This window comes from Phocoena sinus, chromosome 14 (genome assembly GCF_008692025.1).
Source record: "Phocoena sinus isolate mPhoSin1 chromosome 14, mPhoSin1.pri, whole genome shotgun sequence".
In the NCBI taxonomy this organism is placed as follows: Eukaryota; Metazoa; Chordata; class Mammalia; order Artiodactyla; family Phocoenidae; genus Phocoena; species Phocoena sinus.
Window position 1 is genome coordinate 502,266 of NC_045776.1, and position 21,033 is coordinate 523,298.

At 57.2% G+C, this 21,033-nt stretch overlaps 1 protein-coding gene across 5 annotated transcripts in view; it reads right to left on the bottom strand.

The window, feature by feature from the left end:
- CTDP1 (CTD phosphatase subunit 1) overlaps positions 1–21,033 on the bottom strand; it is a 42,080-nt gene that overhangs the window by 12,436 nt on the left and 8,611 nt on the right. For 2 of the 5 annotated variants that reach the window (XM_032654447.1, XM_032654445.1), the window contains exons 4-11: positions 20,068–20,196; positions 18,287–18,437; positions 15,305–15,395; positions 13,241–13,407; positions 11,401–12,390; positions 10,973–11,195; positions 10,198–10,401; positions 4,147–4,309 (exon numbers count right to left, since the gene is read on the bottom strand). In XM_032654447.1, the coding sequence (XP_032510338.1) occupies positions 4,147–4,309; positions 10,198–10,401; positions 10,973–11,195; positions 11,401–12,390; positions 13,241–13,407; positions 15,305–15,395; positions 18,287–18,437; positions 20,068–20,196 (2,118 nt within the window). The remainder of the gene's footprint in view (positions 1–4,146; positions 4,310–10,197; positions 10,402–10,972; positions 11,196–11,400; positions 12,391–13,240; positions 13,408–15,304; positions 15,396–18,286; positions 18,438–20,067; positions 20,197–21,033) is intronic. The other 3 variants (XM_032654446.1, XM_032654448.1, XM_032654449.1) reach the window with 3 other exon arrangements.

The window sequence follows — 21,033 nt, forward strand, 5'->3', positions numbered from 1 at the left end:
AGGGTGATTCCTATAACCCTGTCTTCAAGTTCACTTAATCTTTCCTCGACACTCCCGTCACCAGGGGTCCTCCTGGTGAATTTCAGGGCATCTGCCTGAGTGTGTGTCCAGTCCCGATGTTTCCGTGCGGTTCTTCTTCGTGGTCTGCACTCTCTTCAAGGCTGTGCCTCTCCCAATGGCCACGGCCACGGCCACGCCCGCTGCTGTAGAGCTGGTCTGATGACCCCAACGCCTGGGCTATCCGGGTAGGCGCCTGCTGTCACTCTCTTGGGAGTCGCCCGTTCCTGTGTTCGCGTGTTGAGTAACTGTTAAATCGTGTGCTGGACATCCTATCATGTCCTGGCAGAAGCTCTGGAGAACAGGGTTTCGTGTTTTAGCAGGTGACCAGCCCAGTCAGGCTAAGATGGAAAGTTCTGTCCTGCCGGCCGTGGACTGCAACGTGAGTTTCACGCCTCTGCAGTGCTGTCCGCCCCACACCCAGCACGACCGGGATCGACTTCTAACAAACAGTCGAAGACAAAAAAAGTGGGAGGAGCAGAAACAGAGCCGGAAGCCAAGGCAGCGCACGGGACACGCACACACCGGCACACGCGGGCCACCGCAGAGCGAGAGTAGCGCAAGAAGGTGGCGGAGGAGGGAGGTGTGCCGTGCGCTCAGAGCGCCCGCAGGCATGAGATGCAGCCGCGTCAAGCGCGCCGGAGGAAGAGTCCAACCCTGCACTGGCCGGGGGGCGCGGCACACGGGCGCCGTCCACACGCGCCCGCATCTGTTCCCCCGACGCGTGCGCCACCCGTGCGTCGTGCGAACTGCGCACCTGCAGCTGAGCAGACGCCGCACGGCGGGCGCTGTGAGAACTTTCCACGCTTTTCTTGTGCGTCTGCTGGTAACAGAAACACGTGCTGACGGAACTGATCACCAGCAAAAACATGCTGTGAGAAGACGCCACCGACTCTGGGAAAGGACAGCTTTACGGCAACCACGCAGAATGCAAGGCCACCTCGATCCGAAGAATCACAAATGTGCTGACGGCCCCGACTTTCGAACACAAACGCAAAACGCTGCTGGAGCGTGCCTGCTCCAGCCTCCCAACTCCCTGACGCTGGCTCTTCAAGTAGCTTCTGGGATCAGCTGGCTTCTTCTCAATGTTTTGAAGCTCGTGGAAAATGTTCCTATCTTATTCAGAACATAATCCTCACAAGACAGCGTCTGCCGCCAGCACAGAGCGGACCCACCGTCAGGGGCGGGATGAGCAACTCTGCAGATCTCCCTGGGGAAACAGCCCCGTGACACGCGCAGCAGAACGGACCATGGTAGTGAGGGCAGCAGGCCGAAACTGCCACCCACGTGTGCAACGGTGGCCTCTCGGGGTCAAGGGACCACCTTCGGGCACGCTGGTTACTGCGTATCAAAGGCTTTAACCCACCAGATAGCAGACCTGTGCCTGAGGTCTCGATTTCTCCAGTGAAACGTGTTAATGTCCACAGGTGGGAAATGAGACAGGATTTCCTCGCTGTGCTGACGGATGGTGCTCGCTGGTCCAAACAGACAAAGCGTGCCCTCAAACTATCAAATAGAGTCAACAATCTCCTCCTTGACAGAGGCTGCCGCGGAGCTGAAAGGGAACCGCTGCCCAAAGTCCGCACGCGGGCTGCGCGCGCAGAGGCCACGCCCTTACGGCTTCCGCCCGAACCACGGCAGACGGGGAGCTGCTGAGCCTCTACTCAGCAAACAGCTTTTTCACGTGAACCAAGATACACAAATACAACCATCTGGCATCAACAAGACGAAGACAGCGGTGATCACACCAGACGTGCGTATACTTTTGCCTCTTTGAAAAAAGCAACGAGGAGGTTCTGCTCAGATTCTGGGTCTGCAAAGATGCTCATCTGAAATGCCAGCCTGCGCGTGGCGTGTGACAAGGACAGCGGCAGTCCTAGTCAGTTTAGGTGCAGGCTGCGAGTACAGAACACCTTGGTGCTGGTGAGATGTGCCTTCTGGCGAGAGGAGCTGACCCTGGAAATGAAGGGTTCCGGGCGGCTGGGGGCTGGGAGAGGCGTCTGTGCTTGGGACGCCCTGGCTGTGGAGCGCCCAGACATGGTCCTCAAAGCGTAGAGCAGACAAGCACCTGTCGCTGCCAATCCGGGGCCATCTGAAGAGCCCCCTCTGGTGGAGTAAACTACAACTACAACAGGCTCAGAGCCACACCGCCCAGATGAGCACACAGCACCCTCTTTAGTAGTCCTGCTCCCCTGAACTTTAAGGAGAGGGAACACCTCTCTGGCCTCAGCCGCCTTCGTGCGACCCTGGGGACCACAGCCTGGCCGTCTCTGGGCAGAGCTGCAGGTGGTGGACAGGGTCTCTGCCCAGCTCTGTCCAGCCTCAAATCCTAAAGCCCCACACGGCCCCCGCCCTGCCACGCAGGGAAGATGGAGAGCCGGGCGCCCGCTCCCCTGGTCATCTGGCGCCCGGCACTGACCGAGCAGTCTCTCTGGGGCCCAGACGTCACCGGGAATCGAGCAGGACCCCCTGAGCACCGCTGGACACCAACCCCTGGTTCCCTCATTTATAAAACGACAGTCATGTTTGCTGGAATCCCAAGTCCAGGATTTCTCTCTCCTTCAAAACCTTTCTTCCCGAAGAACCAAAACGAAGGTTTTAAGGCTAATTTTCATTTCTGAAAGAAAAGCCAGGTTTCAGAGTGATGGGAAGTGTATTTAACACTGTGATTTCATGTTAAGATTTCGACACCCTTTGATGTGCAACAAACGAGTAGCAAAACCGTCGCCACTGCTCGACAAACTGAACCGTGTCTGCAGGTGGCCAGCAGCGAAGCCGCCCCGTCCACCTGGGAGGACTGGGGCGAGGGGGTGGGCAGGAGGAGAGAAGTGAGTGTCCAGCTGTCCCCTGCCAACCCCCAGCAGGGAGCGTCCCTCACGTAGAACAAGGAACATCCCTGATCAAGAAGACAGGCTCACGGCTAAAAAAATTCTTCTAGGAGAAAACATTTTTATGAACAAACCCCAGCAGTGTACTGGCTAAATGCTCAAAAAGGCAGAAAACGAACGGCAAACAGAGAAATTCGGCACATCTCAAAGCAGGTTTAAGCGTCACGGGATAAATTATCATCTGAAGATGATCATCTGAGTTGCTGGTAGGATTCTATACTGAACGTAACATTCTTCTGCTACGGCTGGAAGGAAGCTGAAATGCATCTCTGTCCTCAGGGCTCTCCCTGGCGTGCGCGATGGTCCGAGGACGACTTCTGTCTGCGCAGTACGAGTGGCTGAGTGGCTGCGGGAGCTGTCTGTCTCTAAGACGCAGATCCGAGGGCCGGAGGAGTGTCGGTCCTGATCCGGGCCCAGCTCCGTTTAGTGGGATGTGAGGTGTGGTGTCCACAACGGTGCCTGCGTAGAACAGCAGCCCCGGAGCCATGCTGCCCAAGGCACCTTCCACAGGCTGGGGCCTTCTCTGAGGGGCCTGACCTAGGATGGACGAGGCACAGGCCCTGGGGCAGGCGCGGGACACAGGGCGAGAGGGACAAAGGGCAGGCTTACAGGCGCTCCCACTGCTTCCCTCGTGGGCCAGAGACAAACAGCTGACTTGCAAAATTATCTACAGTTTAGTTTTGTTCTGGTCCTAAGGAGAATCCCCTCTGTATTTAATCTTCACTTCAAAAGGGATTCTGGGTCCTGTTATCATTATTCCCACAATTAAGCATTTGGAAGAAAAACACCACTTCTACCCACATTGCCTGAAACCTGTCAGTGGTGAAACAGCCAATTCCCAGTCACGACCTGGGTGTGTTTCAAAACCTACGTGCAACCTGAGAGGGCAGAGGGTGTCTCGACCTGGGTCCTGAGGACGCGGGGGCCGCCCGGGCACTGAAGGCTGCTTGGTGGCTCCCCTGGAGCCCACCCACTCGACGCCAGGAGCCCCCTTATTAGCGACAACGCCAGACACCGCCGTGGGCCCCAGGGTGGAAGGGGGAGGTCAGGCCCGTCGGTGCAGAAACCTGCCTTCTATGTTGCCAATACACCAACTGGTCACCTCCTGCTGTCGTCACCTCCTCTCCCACACGTCCCTGGAGACCAGAAGGCCAGGTGAGGCCACACGCGAGGCGTGTGCTGCGGCCGGGCCGGGGCTCACCTCTTTATCCATACTCTCTAAGTCCTCCTTACACAGCGTGTACAGTGGCATGGTCTCCGACATGCTGGGCTGCCGCTTCCTTCTAGAAGGACCAGGCTGCTCTCCATCCTGATTGGCTGGCAAGTCTTCACCAAACATCTGCTGGTGATGTGGCTGGACCGCTCTGAAAGGAATTTCACAGGCCCCGTATGAGGAAAGTTGGTCTGAAGTCACCTTTCCAGCCCTGAATCAGATTCCCGATTCTCGGGATAGGTAAAGACACAGACACAGACACAGACACAGACACACACACACACACAATATCTCAGCTGTGGAAACACACGCTGTCTCGTGGACGGTACCTACTCAGGCTTGATATGGGTTTGTTTATGAAACCAAATCCCTGAGTCCAGCCAGGCTGTGGGCCGGTCAGGCTCACCCTTCTTCGGGCTAAAAGTGAACACTTAGCTCCTCCCATCAACAAACCGCACTGTCTGAGCATCCAGCTGGCGGGACTCATTTGAGAACAAAGGGCAAAGGTGCAGAGAGACGGTGAACACTTGCTCAGAAACCAGCCGCAGTGCTATTTATGCTCTAAGTAAGATCAAGCAGCTGTAAGACTGCGAGAAATCAACCATTTCTGTATCGTCCGGGCTACAAAGTAGAGATAACGTGATAGACAATTTAAGACACAGAGTGCCCTGGGTCGTAGTGAAAGTCCGTCCGTCCACAGAGGACAGGAACATGCAGGGTCATGTGTGTGGCTTTATTAAACTATTAAACATCAACACTGCATGAGGAACCAACCTTCTGTTCCCAGAACGCTTCTGTCCTGGAGCCGAGCCCCAGGCTGGCGTGACAGTGACTGTCCTCTGAGCTACCCTCTCCGTTCCACCTGGAACAGACAGACCCCAGAGCACCCCTGTCCCCCGCACACGCTCTCCTCCCGTGTCAGTGCCCGTGACGGCCTCAGAACTTAAGGGGCTTCGTGAAGCAGGCGGCCGTGCCTTCCTCTGGAGCTGGCTGTGGGCACCTCACGGCCACCAGGAAACTGAAGACGACGTAGCAAAACCTTGTTACTCTGAAGAAAAGTGGTGGTAATAATAAGTCTGAATCACAAAACTGAAAGGAAGCAACTGTACTGGGCTAACCACATACTACCTGATGTGGTTAAGATCTCTGACCCAGAAACATGAAGGACCATCTAGAAACCGCTGACCCCTGCTTCTTCCGAAGTCAGACTCTGTCCCCAGCCTCTCGACGGCCCGCCCGCCTTGCCCGCCTCCACGTATCCATGCGGCTTAAGAGCTTCCTGTCCTGTCTTCTGACCTGGGCATCAGGCTGCACTTCAGCCCACATCCACTTACCGTCACCCCACCACCCAGAGCTCCTCTTACGAATATGGAAAACGGCAGAAGTACCTTTTTACTAGCACAGCCTCCCTTCAGACCCAGAACGGGGAAGGTGAGAACACGTGCACCCCCTACGGAAGGCTCATGGGCCCAGGGCCCGACCGGTCCTCAAGGCAGTGGGGTGTGGGCTCAGCCTGAGCTGCACGCAAGCACCTGAAAAGGCAGGATGTTCTTCCACGTGGAAGATGCTGAAAATCGGCCACCACGCTGGGGGCTCCTGAGAACCCCCTCAGGGCAGCCGCAAGATCCTCCCTCTTCTAGAGACACACCGGGCGAGGCCAGAACTCCCTCCGGCGTCCCCACCGGATGGCAGGTCACACCAGGTGGACCAGGAGGCAGGTGGGAACCCCGTCTTCCGCTAAGCCAGAGAGATTTGCAGAAATGCAAGCAGATTCCCTGTGGCTTCTGAATCGGCTCCGCACGCACGGCCCGAGCCCCAGGCCCCACGGTGGCTCCTCTGGCGCTTCCCGCTGCTCATCCCGGGAACCGGCAGCTGGACACGCCCACGGGCAGGCCCGGCTCACGGGCAGCCGCAGCCACCAGCACGGGACTGGACAGCAAGCCCGCCCGCTGCCTCCCCTCGCCCCACCGCGCGGGGGCGTCACGGAGCCAGCGGCAGAGTCGCTGGCAGAGCAGAGGTTTCTCACTGGCAGGAAGCTCCTGATCAGTTTCCTTTCTATGGGTCATGCTTCCGCTGTCAAGTGTGTGGACTCTGCCTGGTCCGAGATCCTAGTTCTACATTTTCTAAGCAGGTCCGTGACGCGCTGCAGTGTCAGTGGAGCCCACCCTCCTGCGAAAACCGGGAGGCGTCAGACTGTCGTGGACCCCGCGCCAAGGCTGCCCGGCAGTAACAGTGACCCCCAGGCCGGCGTCAGCGGAGGCCGAGTGGGACCCTGGACTTTTTTTGCCCCTGCCCGGCAGGGGTGAGGAGGTGTCTTATAAGTTCTGCTGCGGGAGCACGGCCTGCGAAAGCCAGCTAAACAGAAGGTTTCAGCAAGGTCCAGACTCTCAGAAAGAGACCTGTCTCCAGGTTTCAACTGAAAACCACCTGTCACACCAAGAGCCAGGAAGATCTCCAACTGACTGAAAAAAGACCATCAGGAGATGTCAACTGAGGTGACAGAAATGACAGAACTGTCTGACAAAGATTCCAAAGTATCCTCAAGAAAAAGAAATGCTTCAATAAGCAATTACAAGCACGCTTGAAATAAACGAAAGAAACAAAGAGCCTCAGGAACGAAATAGAAGATAAAGAGAAGAACCAAATGGAAATTTTCGAAGTGAAAACAAATGAAAACATGCATTAGGTGGGCTCAGTATCCGAAGGAGGGGACAGAGGGAAGGAAATCTGAATCTGAAGACACCCGAGAAAGTACTCCATGTAAACGACAGGAAACAGACTGAAGAGGAAAAACCGCACACAGCCTCAGGCCCACGTGACAACAGTGAGAGCCCACGATCATGTCACTGCTGGTGCCCCAGAAGGAGAGGAGAAACACGCAGAGCTGAAAAAGCACTTGAAGAATAATGGCCGGAAACAATGCCCCAAATTTGGCAAAAACGACGTGAAACTTTCAGATTCGAGACTCTTAAGTGAATCCGCAACAGGATAAACGCCCACATCCATGTTAAGACACATCACCATCAAATCTGCAATTCAAGACAAGGAAAAAAAACCTTGAGAGCAGTGAGAGAAATGCTACTCCAGTTACAAGGGAAATACGACTCAAGTAACACGCCAAAGAAGAAAAACTGCGTGAGCTTGAGGTCAACACAGAGAAAGCGATGCAGAAATTCAACAGCCATTCACGGTGAAACACAGGGAAGACAGGAGGAATCCAAGGAGGAGCAGCTACAGAAACTCGCAGCCGACACCACGTGTGATGGTGAGAGGCTCAACGTTTCCCCCCTCAGACTAGGAAAAAGGCAAAAATGCCCACCAACCACTGGAAGAGACAGAGGACCCAAGAACGGACCCACAGGAATACGGTCCCCTGAGTCCAACAAAGGTGCAGAACAAGCCCATGGAGGAAAGAGGGCCTTGCCCACAAACGGCCCCACCCTCAAACCTCTCACGTTAGGCCAAAACTCACTCGAAACAGATCACGGACTTAAATACAATACATGAAACTACCAGGATCCAGGCCAGGCAGGGTCCACAGACCTGACACCGAAGCATGACTCACGGAAAGACAACCAGTCAGAGAACCTCCCCCAAACAGGAAACGTCTGTTCTGCCAACGACTCTGTTAAGAGGGTGGAAGGCATCCCCACAGCACGAGAAGCTTCCACAAGGCTCGCAACGGACGCAGGACAAGGACCCGAGACACCCTAAGGGCCTCAAATGCACGGGCAGGCGACGGGACATCTCGCTGAGGAGACTCCACAGGGGCAAAGGGCCGAGAGAAAGGGTGAGCATGAAACCACACGTCCCACACCCTCAGGGAGGCTCAAATGGAAACGGGGGCACCAGATGCAGAGAAACAATGTCCCCCACCCGCTGGTGGGGACGTAAAAGGTACCACCACTGCAGAAAAAAACTGGACGGCTTCTTGTAAAACTAAACACGCTCACTGTACAACTCAGCAGTCCCACTCCTGGGCGCTGATTCAGGAGAAGCAGAGACGTACACAGACGTTTACAACAGCAGCGGCCGTATCAGTAACATTCCAGAGCTGGACACACCCCAGATGACCTTCGGCAGGTGAACGCCACAGAAGCCGCGGTACCTCTTTCCACGAAACACTCCTCAGCAGCGGACACGGCCGCATCGGGGCAGAATCTCCAGGGAACTGTGCGGAGTGGAGCTGCACACCGTGTGATTCCACTTACTCCGTCTTTTTGGGATGACGGGAGTACAGGGACAGAGGCAGACCAGTGGTGGCCGGGTTAGGCTTGGGGGTGGGGCTGGGAGGGCTGGAGATGGGCCGGGGGTGCCCTGGTGGGGCTGGATGCTACGTCTGGACCAGGCCAGTGCTGGCGTCCCGGCTCGAGACTGGCTGCACCCTACGGCCAGTTCTGTGAGATGACGCCAATGGGGGAAGCGGGTTAACGGTCCCTGGGATCTCTGTTATTTCTGACAACTGCCTGGGAGCCTACGATTGTCTCAGAATAAAACCTTTACTGAAGAAAACAAAACGTTCACAACTTATAGCCCACGACAAACCAAGGGTAAATGAAAAGGAATTCGGAATTGCAGAGGCTGTCCGTGCAGGGAGATACGTTTCAGTGCATGAGGTCGGGAAGCCCGGGGCCACTCGCGGCCCGCTGTCTCCGTGAGGGGTGCTGCCCCCCAACCCTGCACCTCTCACCCTCAGACACACCCGGGGTCGTCGCCTGTGGGAGGCCCAGTTTGGGCCTCACCGGAGAGAGAGGGCGGCCGTGCGCCTTGAGACCGATCAAGGAGGAAGGAGAGGGAGGGGCCGGTCCTTCCGGGCGGGACACAAATCCCAACAAATCTTTGGCAAAGTAGCAAACAACTGCCCCCATTTATTAAAGTCAAGGACACCCACGACCTTTAACCTAGTGACCCGCTCTGGAAGTAACTCCACGGGCGTACAGGCAGCACTGAGATCACAGTGCACCTTCTCAAGTAATTAAATGTCACGTTGTCGGAAGAAAATCAGAGCTTAGTCAGCGACGATGCTTCTAGAACAAAATAATCCACCAACCGATAGCCCAACTGAAACTGGCCTAAACCCCGGGCGTCTGTCTACATCTGGAGCCCAGCCGCAGGGTCAACTGACACCCCGCTGGCCTCCAGGGGCCCCTCGTCCACATCCACTCTGCTGGCGTCACCCGGGCTCACATCGGCCCCTGCGGCCTGTTGCCGAGGCCAGAGGGTAGGGAATCGGGCGAGTCCCTCCCTGCCCACTGTATCGAGCACTCTGGTGGAGCCACGCGGTCAGCGCAGGCCTGCCGGGCCACCAGAGCAGGAGAAATCCACCGCCACACGGGAGCCGCTAACAGCAAAAGTGGCTCTCGGGATGGGCTCGGGGCTCCGGAAAGGAGGGGACCCGGAAACAAGACCCCATGTGTTCAGCAGAGGCACAAGCGTTTCAAAGCAGTGGCCACTCCTCAAAAACGAAGCAAAGCTTCAGGTCCCTCACTTTCACCTCGGAGTGCTAAGGGGTTTACGGGGTGCTCTGTAAGGTCCCCAACTCAGCTGATTTCCAGTCAACAGGCAGAAAGGATACAGACACCCGTGGAGACACGTGTGGAAACCACTGGCCACGTTCCCTCCGGGCAGTGCCTTCCTCCCCGACCTGGGTCTCTCTCTATGTTCCTATTTACCAACTGCCACGGCCACCAGTGTGACCTGTGACCTGAGGGCCGGGGCTACAGAGCAGAGCTGCTCCCAACTGGCCCTTCTGGGGGTGGCAGCGGGGACGGACCCGAAGGGCAAGGCAGGAGGGTCAGGTCCAGCCGCCTGAGGCCACCCCTTGGCACCGAGCAAAGGTGGGGCGTCTGCAGGTCCAGGCTGAGCCACGGACTCGTCTGCCCCAGTCCCAGGACCCGAGACAGGATGGAAGAACATGCAGAAAGGCCCGACGTGGGCACGGGTGAGGACTGTGCCCCCGGCCCGACCCCACAGGCACCCCACTCTGCTGCCTGCTGGCTAAGCCCTGCGAGGACACCTCTGCGCGCGGGGCGCGCGTACCTGAAGGAGGAGAGCTCTGCGTGCACCGGCAGGGAGCCGGGGGGCCCGGGGCCCGCAGCACCCTGGCGGATGAGCTTGCCCGTGCTGGCGTCGTAGATCCGAACTTCAGGGCCAGGAGGGGCCTTGGGATGCACGGGTGTTGGATGAAACAGGGTGGTTGGAAGCAGGCCCTGCCTGTCGGGAAAGGCGGCCGGGCTGTCCTCCCTGGGGGGTAGGCAAGAACGAGGGCGGTGAGGAGAGGCCGGAACAGATCGGGACCCCCCGCGCCTCCCTCCCGCCGGGACTGTGGATCCCCGTGTGAAGTCGTGGTTCTCCGTTAAGCCTGGGGTTCGACCTCGGCTGCGGACACAAGGCCCCTTGGAGAGCGCGGGCTGCACCGCTATCTCTCTGACACTGTTTTCGGCTTCACCTCTGAACACAGCACCTGATCTGATGGAGCCGGTGCGCTGTCCGTGCCGCCTGGCTCTGCCCACGGGCCCTCTGCACCCATCCCTCGTCCTGGCCACCCCCTCCCTCCACGCTGGACTCTGTAAAGACCCTGTGACTCGACGGGACCACGTCCCAGCTGTGAAAGAAACAGCCGCAAACTAGGATTCGTTGCTTAAAGCTGACTTGTGTCTTAGGAGAAGCACTTCCGCTTCTCCTCCAGGTGACACTGGTCAGAGGTACTCTGTGACAGTCTGTGCGGCGGGGGCGGTGGCGTCTCCCAAGCGGGAGCAGCGGCTGTGTGGGCTCCAGCGCGGACCCTCCCTCTGAGCCCCCCGCGGGCGCCCACCTCTGGGATTTGGCTGGGTCACGTAGCGGGAACAGCCGCTCCTCCACCTTGTCCCAGCGCTCCAGGCAGCTCCACAGCCAGTCGGGGTTGACCACGTGCAGCTGCCCGGAATCCTGGGCCTGGCGCACCTTCTCCGTGCCTGCGGGCACATGCACTCGGCTCGGAGCCGCCGCGGGCCACTGGTCCGCCGTCAGGGCTTGGGGCGGCGGGGACAGTAGGGGCCCTGGAGGGAACAGCCCTCAGAGCAGGGCCCACCGTGTGATGGCTCCTGAAGGGCCCTGTTTCTCTACGTCGGCACCCACCCCACAGCCTCGAGCCCGGGGCCTCGGGGAGCAGTGACACCTGGGTGCCCCCGCAGCGCGGACCGTGGAGGCAGCCGGAGCCCCACCCGGAGGCGGTCGGGGCCGGGGCAGGAGGGCGTGACTCACCGGCCCGCGCGGCGATCAGGTGGGTGGCCCGGTCGGGGTTGCCGGGCTCCAGCACCAGCTGGGTGACGATCCTGGCGCCCAGGGCCGTGGCGTGGTAGTGCTCCCGCGTCTTCTCGATGGGGAAGTTCGTGGGGTGCAGCCCGCTGAAGATGATTGCGACGTCGGCCAGCACCCTGCCACGCAGCTCGGGGACGATCTTCCGGATGTCGGGGGCGTCCTGGGTCTCCCCGCGGAGAAAGCAGTCATACCTGGCATAGTAGGTGGCATGCACGCGGGCGAGGATCTCCTCCAGGTGGACCAGGTGGTCGTCGGCGTCGGCGTCCTCCTCCTCCTCCTCCTCCTCCTCCTCCGCGCTCTGGTCCAGGGACTCGCCCACCGTGATGCCTGACTGCTCGCTGTTCTGGGACTCTGTCTCGGCCTCCCTCCTGTCGGCACAGCCGCCGCCCAGCCCGCAGAGGCTGTCCCGCTCGCCCTCCCCCTGCACGGCCGCCTGGACGCCGGGCCCGGGCTCCACGCACGGACTGGCGCCCGAGGCGCCGCCCTGGGCCACGATGTCCCCAGCATGGCGGGTGGCCGCAGGCTTTCTCCGGGTCCTCTTCTCCCCACTCTCCCCATCAGAGGGGATGGGAGACGGCCGGCCCTCGGACTCACTGTTGCTCCCGCTGTCACTGGGGACATCTGGGTCCGGGTCAGGGCCCACCAGACCCAGCACGGGCCTCTTCTCTGGCGGCGTCCGCCCGTGCTGCTGGGTGCCCGCCAGGGGCCCCCGGCCGTCAGCAGAGGGGGCGCAGGCGGCGGGCCGAGCGCCCCTCTCCTCCTCCTGCCCGGGACAGGGCCAGCCCCCACGAGGGCCTGCGCCCCCGTTGAGCTCCCGCGTGGGCTTCCCGAGGCCGTTGCTCTGCTCGACCCCAGACACCTGCCTTCCTTCCTCGGGATCCTTGACGGATGGAGGCTGCTCCGTGGTGTCGGCACCTTTAGGAGAAGGACTGACTGCACGTGTGCATGAGAGACAAGGTCACCGTTACCTAACATTTAAGAGGAAACCCCCTGTGGAAACAAACTCCATCCACCTGCCCCCAGCTGCTAGCTAGAGGCACCTCTGGCCAGGGAGCGGCACCCTCAGCCAGGAAGGGCTGGAGGGCGAGTATCTCAGGTTTGCGGGCCTCACCCGGTCACCTCGTTTTGGGTTCCACAGTGGTACGAGATGTGCAGAACATGCTTGGTTCCCAGGCTGTGGTCAGATCGGGCCCAGCTCGAGCTGTGCTGTGCAGCCTCGCCCCCGAGGGTGCCTTGGGGTCTCACTCCCCTGCCTACACCTCAAAGTTCTACTTCAGTGACTACAGCAATAACTGTGCGCCTCAAAATGGGTTATTTAAAAGCTAAAGATCATCAGAAACACTTCAAACCAAAACTTTAAAATTTTTTCAGACTCTGGGTTCCAGCTCGCCTGGGAGGTTCCCCGCAGGCTCTGGGCCGGGGCCCGGCACCAACCACCCACGGGCTGGAGCCTCACACACTAAACTCCCAGTGTCGTGCTTGTCTTTCAAGGAAAGCCGGGATGAAAGGTAGTATTCAGATGCATTAAATTAAATAGTATTCTTTAAACTTTACTCAACGGGAAAAATGTTTAGGCTGGTACTAGTAGAAGAAAAAAACAAAACCTAAACTGAAACCAAATAATACCACGTTTTTCAGCATAATATAAATAAACCCCACAATCTCTATGACTACTGAAATATAAATAATGACCCAAACCAAACTGAATCCTGAATTAACAGCAGCCACAACAGAGACAGGACAGAGCCGGTGCTATCTGACAGCCAGGAGGGGCCACACCCACCTCTCCTCCTCGCCTGGGGCTCCCGGGACCCGGATGGGGCATTGATGTCACCTATGCCCTGGAAGTACACGTATTTCTTCACAGTTATCAGGTTGGGGGCAAACTTCCACACGTCTTCTCGGTCATCGATGATGCAAACCATGGAGTCTCCACAAGGAAAAAGATTTCTAGAAGTAAAAATGCAGCGGAACTACTAACACAATTTACAAAAGGTCATCATCGATCGAATGTCAAGACCATCTTTTATATGAAACCAGCAGAGAGCGCATTAATCAGAACCAGATGCAAACTGCACTGAAGGGCTTTTGTTTCGCTCACATTCAAAAAAGTTTCCAGAGAAAGTTATACTAAGATAGTTCCACTTTTCTCCAGTGTCTGACACTCCTTAAGGCGGGAGTCATGGCAAATTCTTCAAAGGGCCAGAGAGTGAAGGGTTTACTGTTTGGGGCCATGGAAAGCCCTCACCCAGGGGAAGCTGGCACAGACCAACGGGCCCGGCCACATCCCAACACGGCTTTATTTACAAACACAGGTAATCGGCCTGTGCCAGGTAAGAGCTATCAGTTACAGGCAGGAGGGCAAGGCCTTCCTCAAATCTCGGCTGGGGCACCTACACGATGCCAAGTCCAGAAAGTGACTGTTGTATTCCCGAAAGCTACGAGGATGTATGGGTGGAGGAAGAATGTTAACAAGGGTCCAAAAAGCCACCTTATGGACACAGGCCTGCTCTGTGGTCTTTTCACTTGATTTCTGCCCAGAACACTTAGATTCAGACAGACAGGCGCAAGGATGCAAAATTCAGAAGGATGAGTGCTTCCTGCCTGTTTTCTAGGATCGAGAAACAAACCCAGGAGAAACGCATGTCATCGTTCAGGTTTTCTAGCTGCTACTAAAGGCTACAACTAGTCAGAAAAAAACGTTCATGTGCCCAGAATTGTCTTCGGTGACTCTGTTTTCCATAGGCAAAACATAAGCGGTAGCTAAAATGACCTACACAGTTAATGCCTTTAGCACATTTAATTCCAGACGAGGGAGGTGAAAACCACACCAAATCGAGACCGGGGAACAGAGCCAAGTGCCGCCCCCGGAGCTGCCATGGAGCCCCTCCCCTCTGACACGCTCAGCCTCGGGTAGGTTTTCCCCCGAACCAGTCATCACACCCTCCCTCAACTTCCTTCGTCCTCGTATCTGCTCGTCCGGACGCCTAGCCAGTAAACACGAGAACTGTTTCCGAAACAAGTACTCTGATTCTCTTCTTGTATCCCACAGACGTGAACAGGTCTCAGTCTGTGTGGATACCCTAAATCTGAAACACGAAATGTTAGCTAAGGGTGGCCAACGCCAGCCAAAAGGCCACTGAGGCCACAGCTGTTATTGTCCGAGTCTTAAGAATCAACAGCCACGAAGAAAGCGATACCTGACACAGGAGGACACAATGGGGGGAGGTGACCTTTCTGGGTAGCAGTGGGGAAATTCCTTGTAGAGTGAGCAGGAAATTCCCAAGAATATAAATCAGCTCTCGGGGGGGATGGGAGGGAGCCCCGGTGTAAGAGCACACAGACCCGGATCGGGAGGGGCACACGGGGACGGAAGGACGTGGAAGCAGGCCGAGTGCCAGTGCAGAGCAGCACGACTTAGGATCTGATAACTGACTGTGCACTGCACAGCACGCAGGTCTTAAGGAAACAGAAGCCCGAGGTGCCAACACCCCCTAAAACTCCCGACTAGGCCAAACAGCCCCCTCGCCCTCTGGGGAGGCTCTGGGGGCTGGGCCGCCCAGACCATCTCTCCACGCATCCCCCAGGCCCTGGTCTCACTCCTCCCCCGACACCCATGTTGCCCCGGGCTCTGGCCCGAGTGCCCCAGGAGCCACCACTGCCTGGACATTCAAGGAGAGCAGGGAAGGGAGGGGTCTGGTTAGAAGACAGCAGACTCGCTACGTGCCAGCAAGTGGACGCTGGTAACTGGGAGAATAAATACAGAACGATTGGGCTGACGCTCAAAACGCAGACTTTACGACGGAAACTGAACGGTGACCTCAGATGTGCACAGCCAGGTACATACCTGAGGTTCCCCGTTTTGGAAAACGGGTCAATACATTCGTCCCTCGATAATATTCGATGTGAAAAAAGCTTCTTCTCAGGATCTAAGAAGCCTTTGAAAAGAAAACAGGACAAGGTCAGGTGTCTGCGATGCACTGACGTCCCTTCCTACGCGCGGTGATGTGCAGACAGGGCACCAGCAGCGAGCACTTTCCTCTTCCAGGTGAGACTGTCACCCTCTTACAGCTCCTTCCCTCTGATCTTTTTTTTTTTTTTTTTTTGCAGTACGCAGGCCTCTCACTGTTGTGGCCTCTCCCATTGCAGAGCACAGGCTCCAGACGCACAGGCTCAGCGGCCATGGCTCACGGGCCCAGCCGCTCCGCGGCATGTGGGATCTTCCCGGACCGGGGCACGAACTCGTGTCCCCTGCATCGGCAAGCGGACTCTCAACCACTGCGCCACCAGGGAAGCCCTCCTTCCCTCTAATCTTAACGCAGGTAAGGGCTTTGGTCCAGGAAATGTTGACTGAATCTCGCATCACCTGGAATCTTGCTGGGACAGCAGACGGGATGAACAAAGTTTAGTGTTACCCGGAAGCTCAGAGCCGCAGGTAATTAGCACCACGTCTGCCCACCTCGCAGGGGACTCGGAGTGGCATCAGGGAGGAGCCCGTCGCCGACAGAAGTGGCGCCCGACAGGAGTTCAAATGCCGGTTTGGCTTTGTCATCTCCCTGACCTTCGTGTTCGCAAAGCAAATCCCAAAGATGACCTTTGTCATCTCCCTGACCTTCGTGTTCGCAAAGCAAAGGGGAGGGCGGGGTGTTCGGGCAGCACTCCTAAACTCACACCGTGACAGGAGAACCCGTGTTTCCTCAAGCCTTTCTTTACATGGACGAGTAGGCACCTTCATAACCTCGCGTGTGTCCTCTCCCACACGGCCCGCCCATAGCTGCCTCCCTCGGTGACAGGACCCTTGACATTGCAGGTTTGACACCCACGCCTTACTATTTCCTACTACTGACGGAGACGGACGCGTCACCGGTCGCTAGGCCTGCAGCCCGAGGTCCTCCTCCGGGCGGAGCCGTGTGCCCCTCCTGAGGGCCCCTGTGCAGTGGGGCGGCAGCCGCCCGGTGCTCAGGGCTTCGAGGTCACTGAGTCGTCAGTGCTTCATCGACAGACAACGCCCATCTCGCAGGAGAAACACACACTACCGTTTTACTATGTAAAGAACTTGTATGAACGCTGAAGCCTCTCAGTGGCTAAATCCGAAACATTAAGTATCAGAGCCTCTACAATAAATGAAAAGCACGCAAAACGCTTAACATTTCTGCCCCAATGGAAGCGTTTCTATCCTCGCTACACCGAAAGTACACATTTTGTGAAAACAGTAAAGTTGACAGGAAGAGGAAGTTACGAAAACCATCACTGTTAAAACCACTGTCAGGCCTCCGCACGTGTGACCTCTGCTTGTCATCCGCAAATGATCAGACTGACACGGCCGGTCAGCCGACTCCTTCCAGCTGAAAGCACCGTGCCACTAGGCTCAAATCCCTGTGCCCCCGAAGGCCTCGCAGCTCCCAGGGCTGTGTGGGGCACCAGCCCTGGGGGTCACGTGCTTCCTCCCGGGCCCGCTCTGCAGGTGAACCGTGGTCGCTCTCAACGCCCTCACTGGGGTGGCCGAACCACCTCGGGCCCCCTGGTCGAGGTACTGCTTGGGGGGGTCTCTGCACCCACTGTCGCTGGGATACTGCCTGCTGTTTCCTCGTGACGGCCTCGTCTGGACTTGCTGCAACTTGGGATCCTACGGCACATGGCGCAGCCTGAGATGGGGCGAGCCCTGTTCTCAGGAACCTCAGGAAGCGGCGATGGCCACAGGCCCTGGGGGGTGGGGGCGGGGCGGAGGCTGAGCAGGGATGCCCGCCCCGGGACCTTCGCTGGTGCTCTCCGTGCCTCACTAACTGACACCTAGCGAGGCCAGGTTCCAGAGGTGACGGCCACAAGGAGAAGCCTGAGGCCGCACCTGAAGACGTCACTTGCTATTCCCACGTGGGCTGTGGCTTACTCAGCGGTGTGAGAACTCTGCAAAGGAGTTGCGTCAGTCTCCAGACCATGCTCCCGCGGAGCCGCAGAGCGGCCATACACTGAAGGGAACACGCTGAATGTCAGTTCCAAGATGGATTAACTAATGACGCTGCCTCTGTGTTTGCGACTAACATTTCCTACAAAGGCACCAAGTGTCAAGGGGAATTTAAAATGTATTTCTCCACTGATAAGACCAAGACCCGTCTGCAAAGGCGTCTGCATTTAAAAGTACTTAGTTTATCGTACCTGCAACTAATCCTTAGGAGCTGTGACATACTGCGGGTGCCAATGTCCAGTGATGGGCCCCAGTGGGCTAGAGCCCAAATGTGCCTACGCAGGCAAAGCTGGTGCCCTTCGCCCCGTCCCCAGCCAAAGCTGGGGGCCGGGGGCTCCGGTGTCCATGCACGAGAGCAGCCAGCACAGAACAGCAAGCCCGAACTAGGACAGCAGGTTAATACATCATCACGCTGCTCCCTTCCAAGTAAGAGAGACTGTTCTGTCTGCGCTGAAAGTGCTAACTGCAGACAAACCCACGCAACGTGGCTCCAGAGCTATTTCCAAACGGATTAACATTTTTTAACAGAACCCTCATAGCGAGAGTTTCTACTTTTCCACATATGTGTGGTCCTGACCAACTTCCAAAGAGGCCCGTGGCGTGCAGCTGACCGGAGTGATGGCAGCCTGCCCTCTGCACTGGAGCGCGTCTGTCACGGCCTGTGGGCCCGGCAGAGCAGGGAGGTTCTCGTCCGCCCGCAGCCTGTGGACCGACTTAACTGGGCCCCCACCTGCCAGCTGGGAGGCTGAAACTGAGTTTGGGAGACCTTCCTGATCTTTCCCCTTCATCTTCAAGAAACATCGAGAAAAAGAGAGAAGCCAAAGGTTAAGTGTCCAGTGAGGGGACTGAACCCCGCGGCCCGCTCACCTGCGATCGTGTGTGCGTACAGCCGGCTGCCGAACGTGAAGACGTGAAGCTCGTACAGCTTGGCGATCTTCTCCAGGAACCCCTTGCAGTGCGGACGCAGACGGGTGTGCAGCATCGGCTCGCCCCGGCCCAGCTGGAAGTGGAATATGCCCTGCAGAGAACAGGCCCAGTCATGGGGTGGGAGCCGCCGTGAAGGCTTGGCCCTGCGGCTGACATATGACACGTGACAGCTGCACGGGTCACCTGCGGGAGTTGATGTGCAGCGAACCACGCCCACGCCACAGAAACGCTCTCCTTTCTCACGCTCTATGGCGGAGGGGGGCTCCACCTTCCCTGCTGCGGTAACCACCTATGGTAAGCGCCCAGGACAAGCATGGAGCTACCCAGAACGACCAGGTAACTACCTACCTGGGATAACTTCCTGTGATGACTATGGTAACTCGGCTGTCCGAGGGCTTCACTAAAAGGCTATCAGGGCACTGGTGGACGCTTACACACCCTGACCGTCTTGCCAACACTGTTTCTCTGATCATGGACAAAGCGAGCACCCCTGAGAGCCACTGCACATAGCAGCAAGCAGCAGAGCTGCTGCGGACCGCTTAGAACCCATCTCCAGGGGCCTACTGACAGTGTCTCCCAGAGCTAGTGATGATCGCAAACCAAAGGTCCCACATCACTCAATCTAACTCACGGACGGTTTAAGATGCAACTTTACTACCTTACAAATGAAACACAGAAGCTGAAACAGGATTCGCGGACGTCTTTAGGAGACAGACAACCTGCATACACGTGGTTAACGTGCACGCACGTCCACTCTCCTCAGGGAGTTAAACTTTGATCCTTTCAATCCTCTTTGGCATTCATTTTCTCAGTAGTAATAAACTAAAAAGAAAGGAAACAACCTGAGGCCTATTTAATTTTTTGCTAGCTCCAAATTCGTCACATCCCACATGATGGGGCTGTTCTGGCAAAGCATCTGGGAGTGTGAAATGGTATAAAACACCTTCCACCATACTCAACAGCTAAAACGTCCAGAAGCTACAATAGAAACATCCTTAAAATCCCAAGTTAGGATCTCCGAGGTTAAGGATTCAACATGCCTCTCTGGCTGTCGCCAGCAGGTGTCCTGTGGGTCCAGAGTTGGGGGCGAGGCGGGGGGTTGCCATGCGTCCTGATGCTGTCTGGGGGTCCAGAGGGGCCTGGCCAGTGGGCAGATGTGGGCAGAGGCACAGGGAAGCCCCCAGCAGCAGTTGAGCGCCGTCCACATGGCCCTGAGGACACCCTCCTGCCACACAAGCCGAGAACGGGAGTGGCATAACTGTGCAAACTCTTAGGAAAGGAGTGAAAAGGCCTGGCTTCGCAGGCAGAACGAGCCCGAGTGGCTGCGGTGCTCGCGGCAGCCATGCCCTCAAGCTCTGCCCTCAAGCTCTGCCCCCCAGCCTGAGTGCAGCGGTCGTGATGCAGGAAACCCCTGAGACGCCTGCCAATCGCGGACGTCACACAAAGAGCATCTTACAGAAGAGCCCATGACATCAAAGACTTACGTAACTGAAAAGCACACGCTGTTCTGCAGGTGAGGGACTCGACGCCAGCGCTCACCAGCTACTCACCGTCCTCCGCACCGTGGCCGAGAGCTTCCGGAGCAGAGCGCCCTGCGCCCGCGCACTTACTGAGCCAAGGATCCACGCTCCTTCAGACGAAGCCTGTACCCAAGCTGCACAGGCCTGCGGGCGTCGCTCAATGAGCTGCCCCACCCCCGCCCGGCCCCCAGAGGAGCTCACCTTGTTGGACATCTGCGGGCAATGCTGCTCCGTCGTGTGGATCAAGGTCTGGTCCAAGTCCACCATGAGCACTAGTTTTCTGTTGCGATGCAGTCGCTGCTGGTCTTCCCTTCCTAGCTTTTCAGCTTGCTAGTTAAAAAGGAAAAAGAGAGACGACATAGCAAGTACATGTGGATCCAAAGCAAAACTCGGTCTTATGAGAAAACAGAAGAGGAAGCCGAGGGGTTCATGGCCCCACATGCCTCGCCCGCTTCACTCGCAAGCCTAGCGGCCTGGGGACTAGGCCCCAGTGCCCGGAGCCAGTCCTGTGTGGTCCAAGCCTCTTGAAGCCACTCCGACTTGTGACTGCTTTTCATTAAACAGGTAGACTGGTGAACGGGGGCTGAGAAGAAAGTGGCTGTGTCTATACAGACTCAGCCGAAGGCTCTGGAGCCGCTCAGGCCAAGTGACCGGCAGAGCTGAGACAAGCAGTGAGCTGAGCGTGGGGCGGAGGGGATTCCGCTGTCCGCTCCTGAAGCGGCTCACGCAGGACGGGCGAGGCTTAGTCCTTCACAGCAGAAACGACGGGGGGCGCCTTCTTCTCTTTCTAGCCTCAAACTTCCTTGTTTTGTCTTAAACATACACTTATGTATTTGTTTAAATTTCAGCAATTCAGAAAAACCAGAATCACGTACCTCGCACTTTGTACATATCATTTAAAAGCACACACCTAATAAAATTATAACACTGAAGAGAGCTTTTACCTACTACCTGCAAAAACGTAGAGCTCTGAGACTGCCTTGCGATAAGACAAGAAGCCAGTTGTTACAGAGCCCCGTGAGGTGGGCACCGTGCCTAGTGCCCAGTCCTGGCGACGCTCACTCACCCCACCGTGTGGACCCTGGCCCAGGTGTCAGGAGGCCTCTGACCAACACGGCAATGTACAAAAAGCAACCTTTTTCTTTCCAGACATCTCTCCAGCACTCG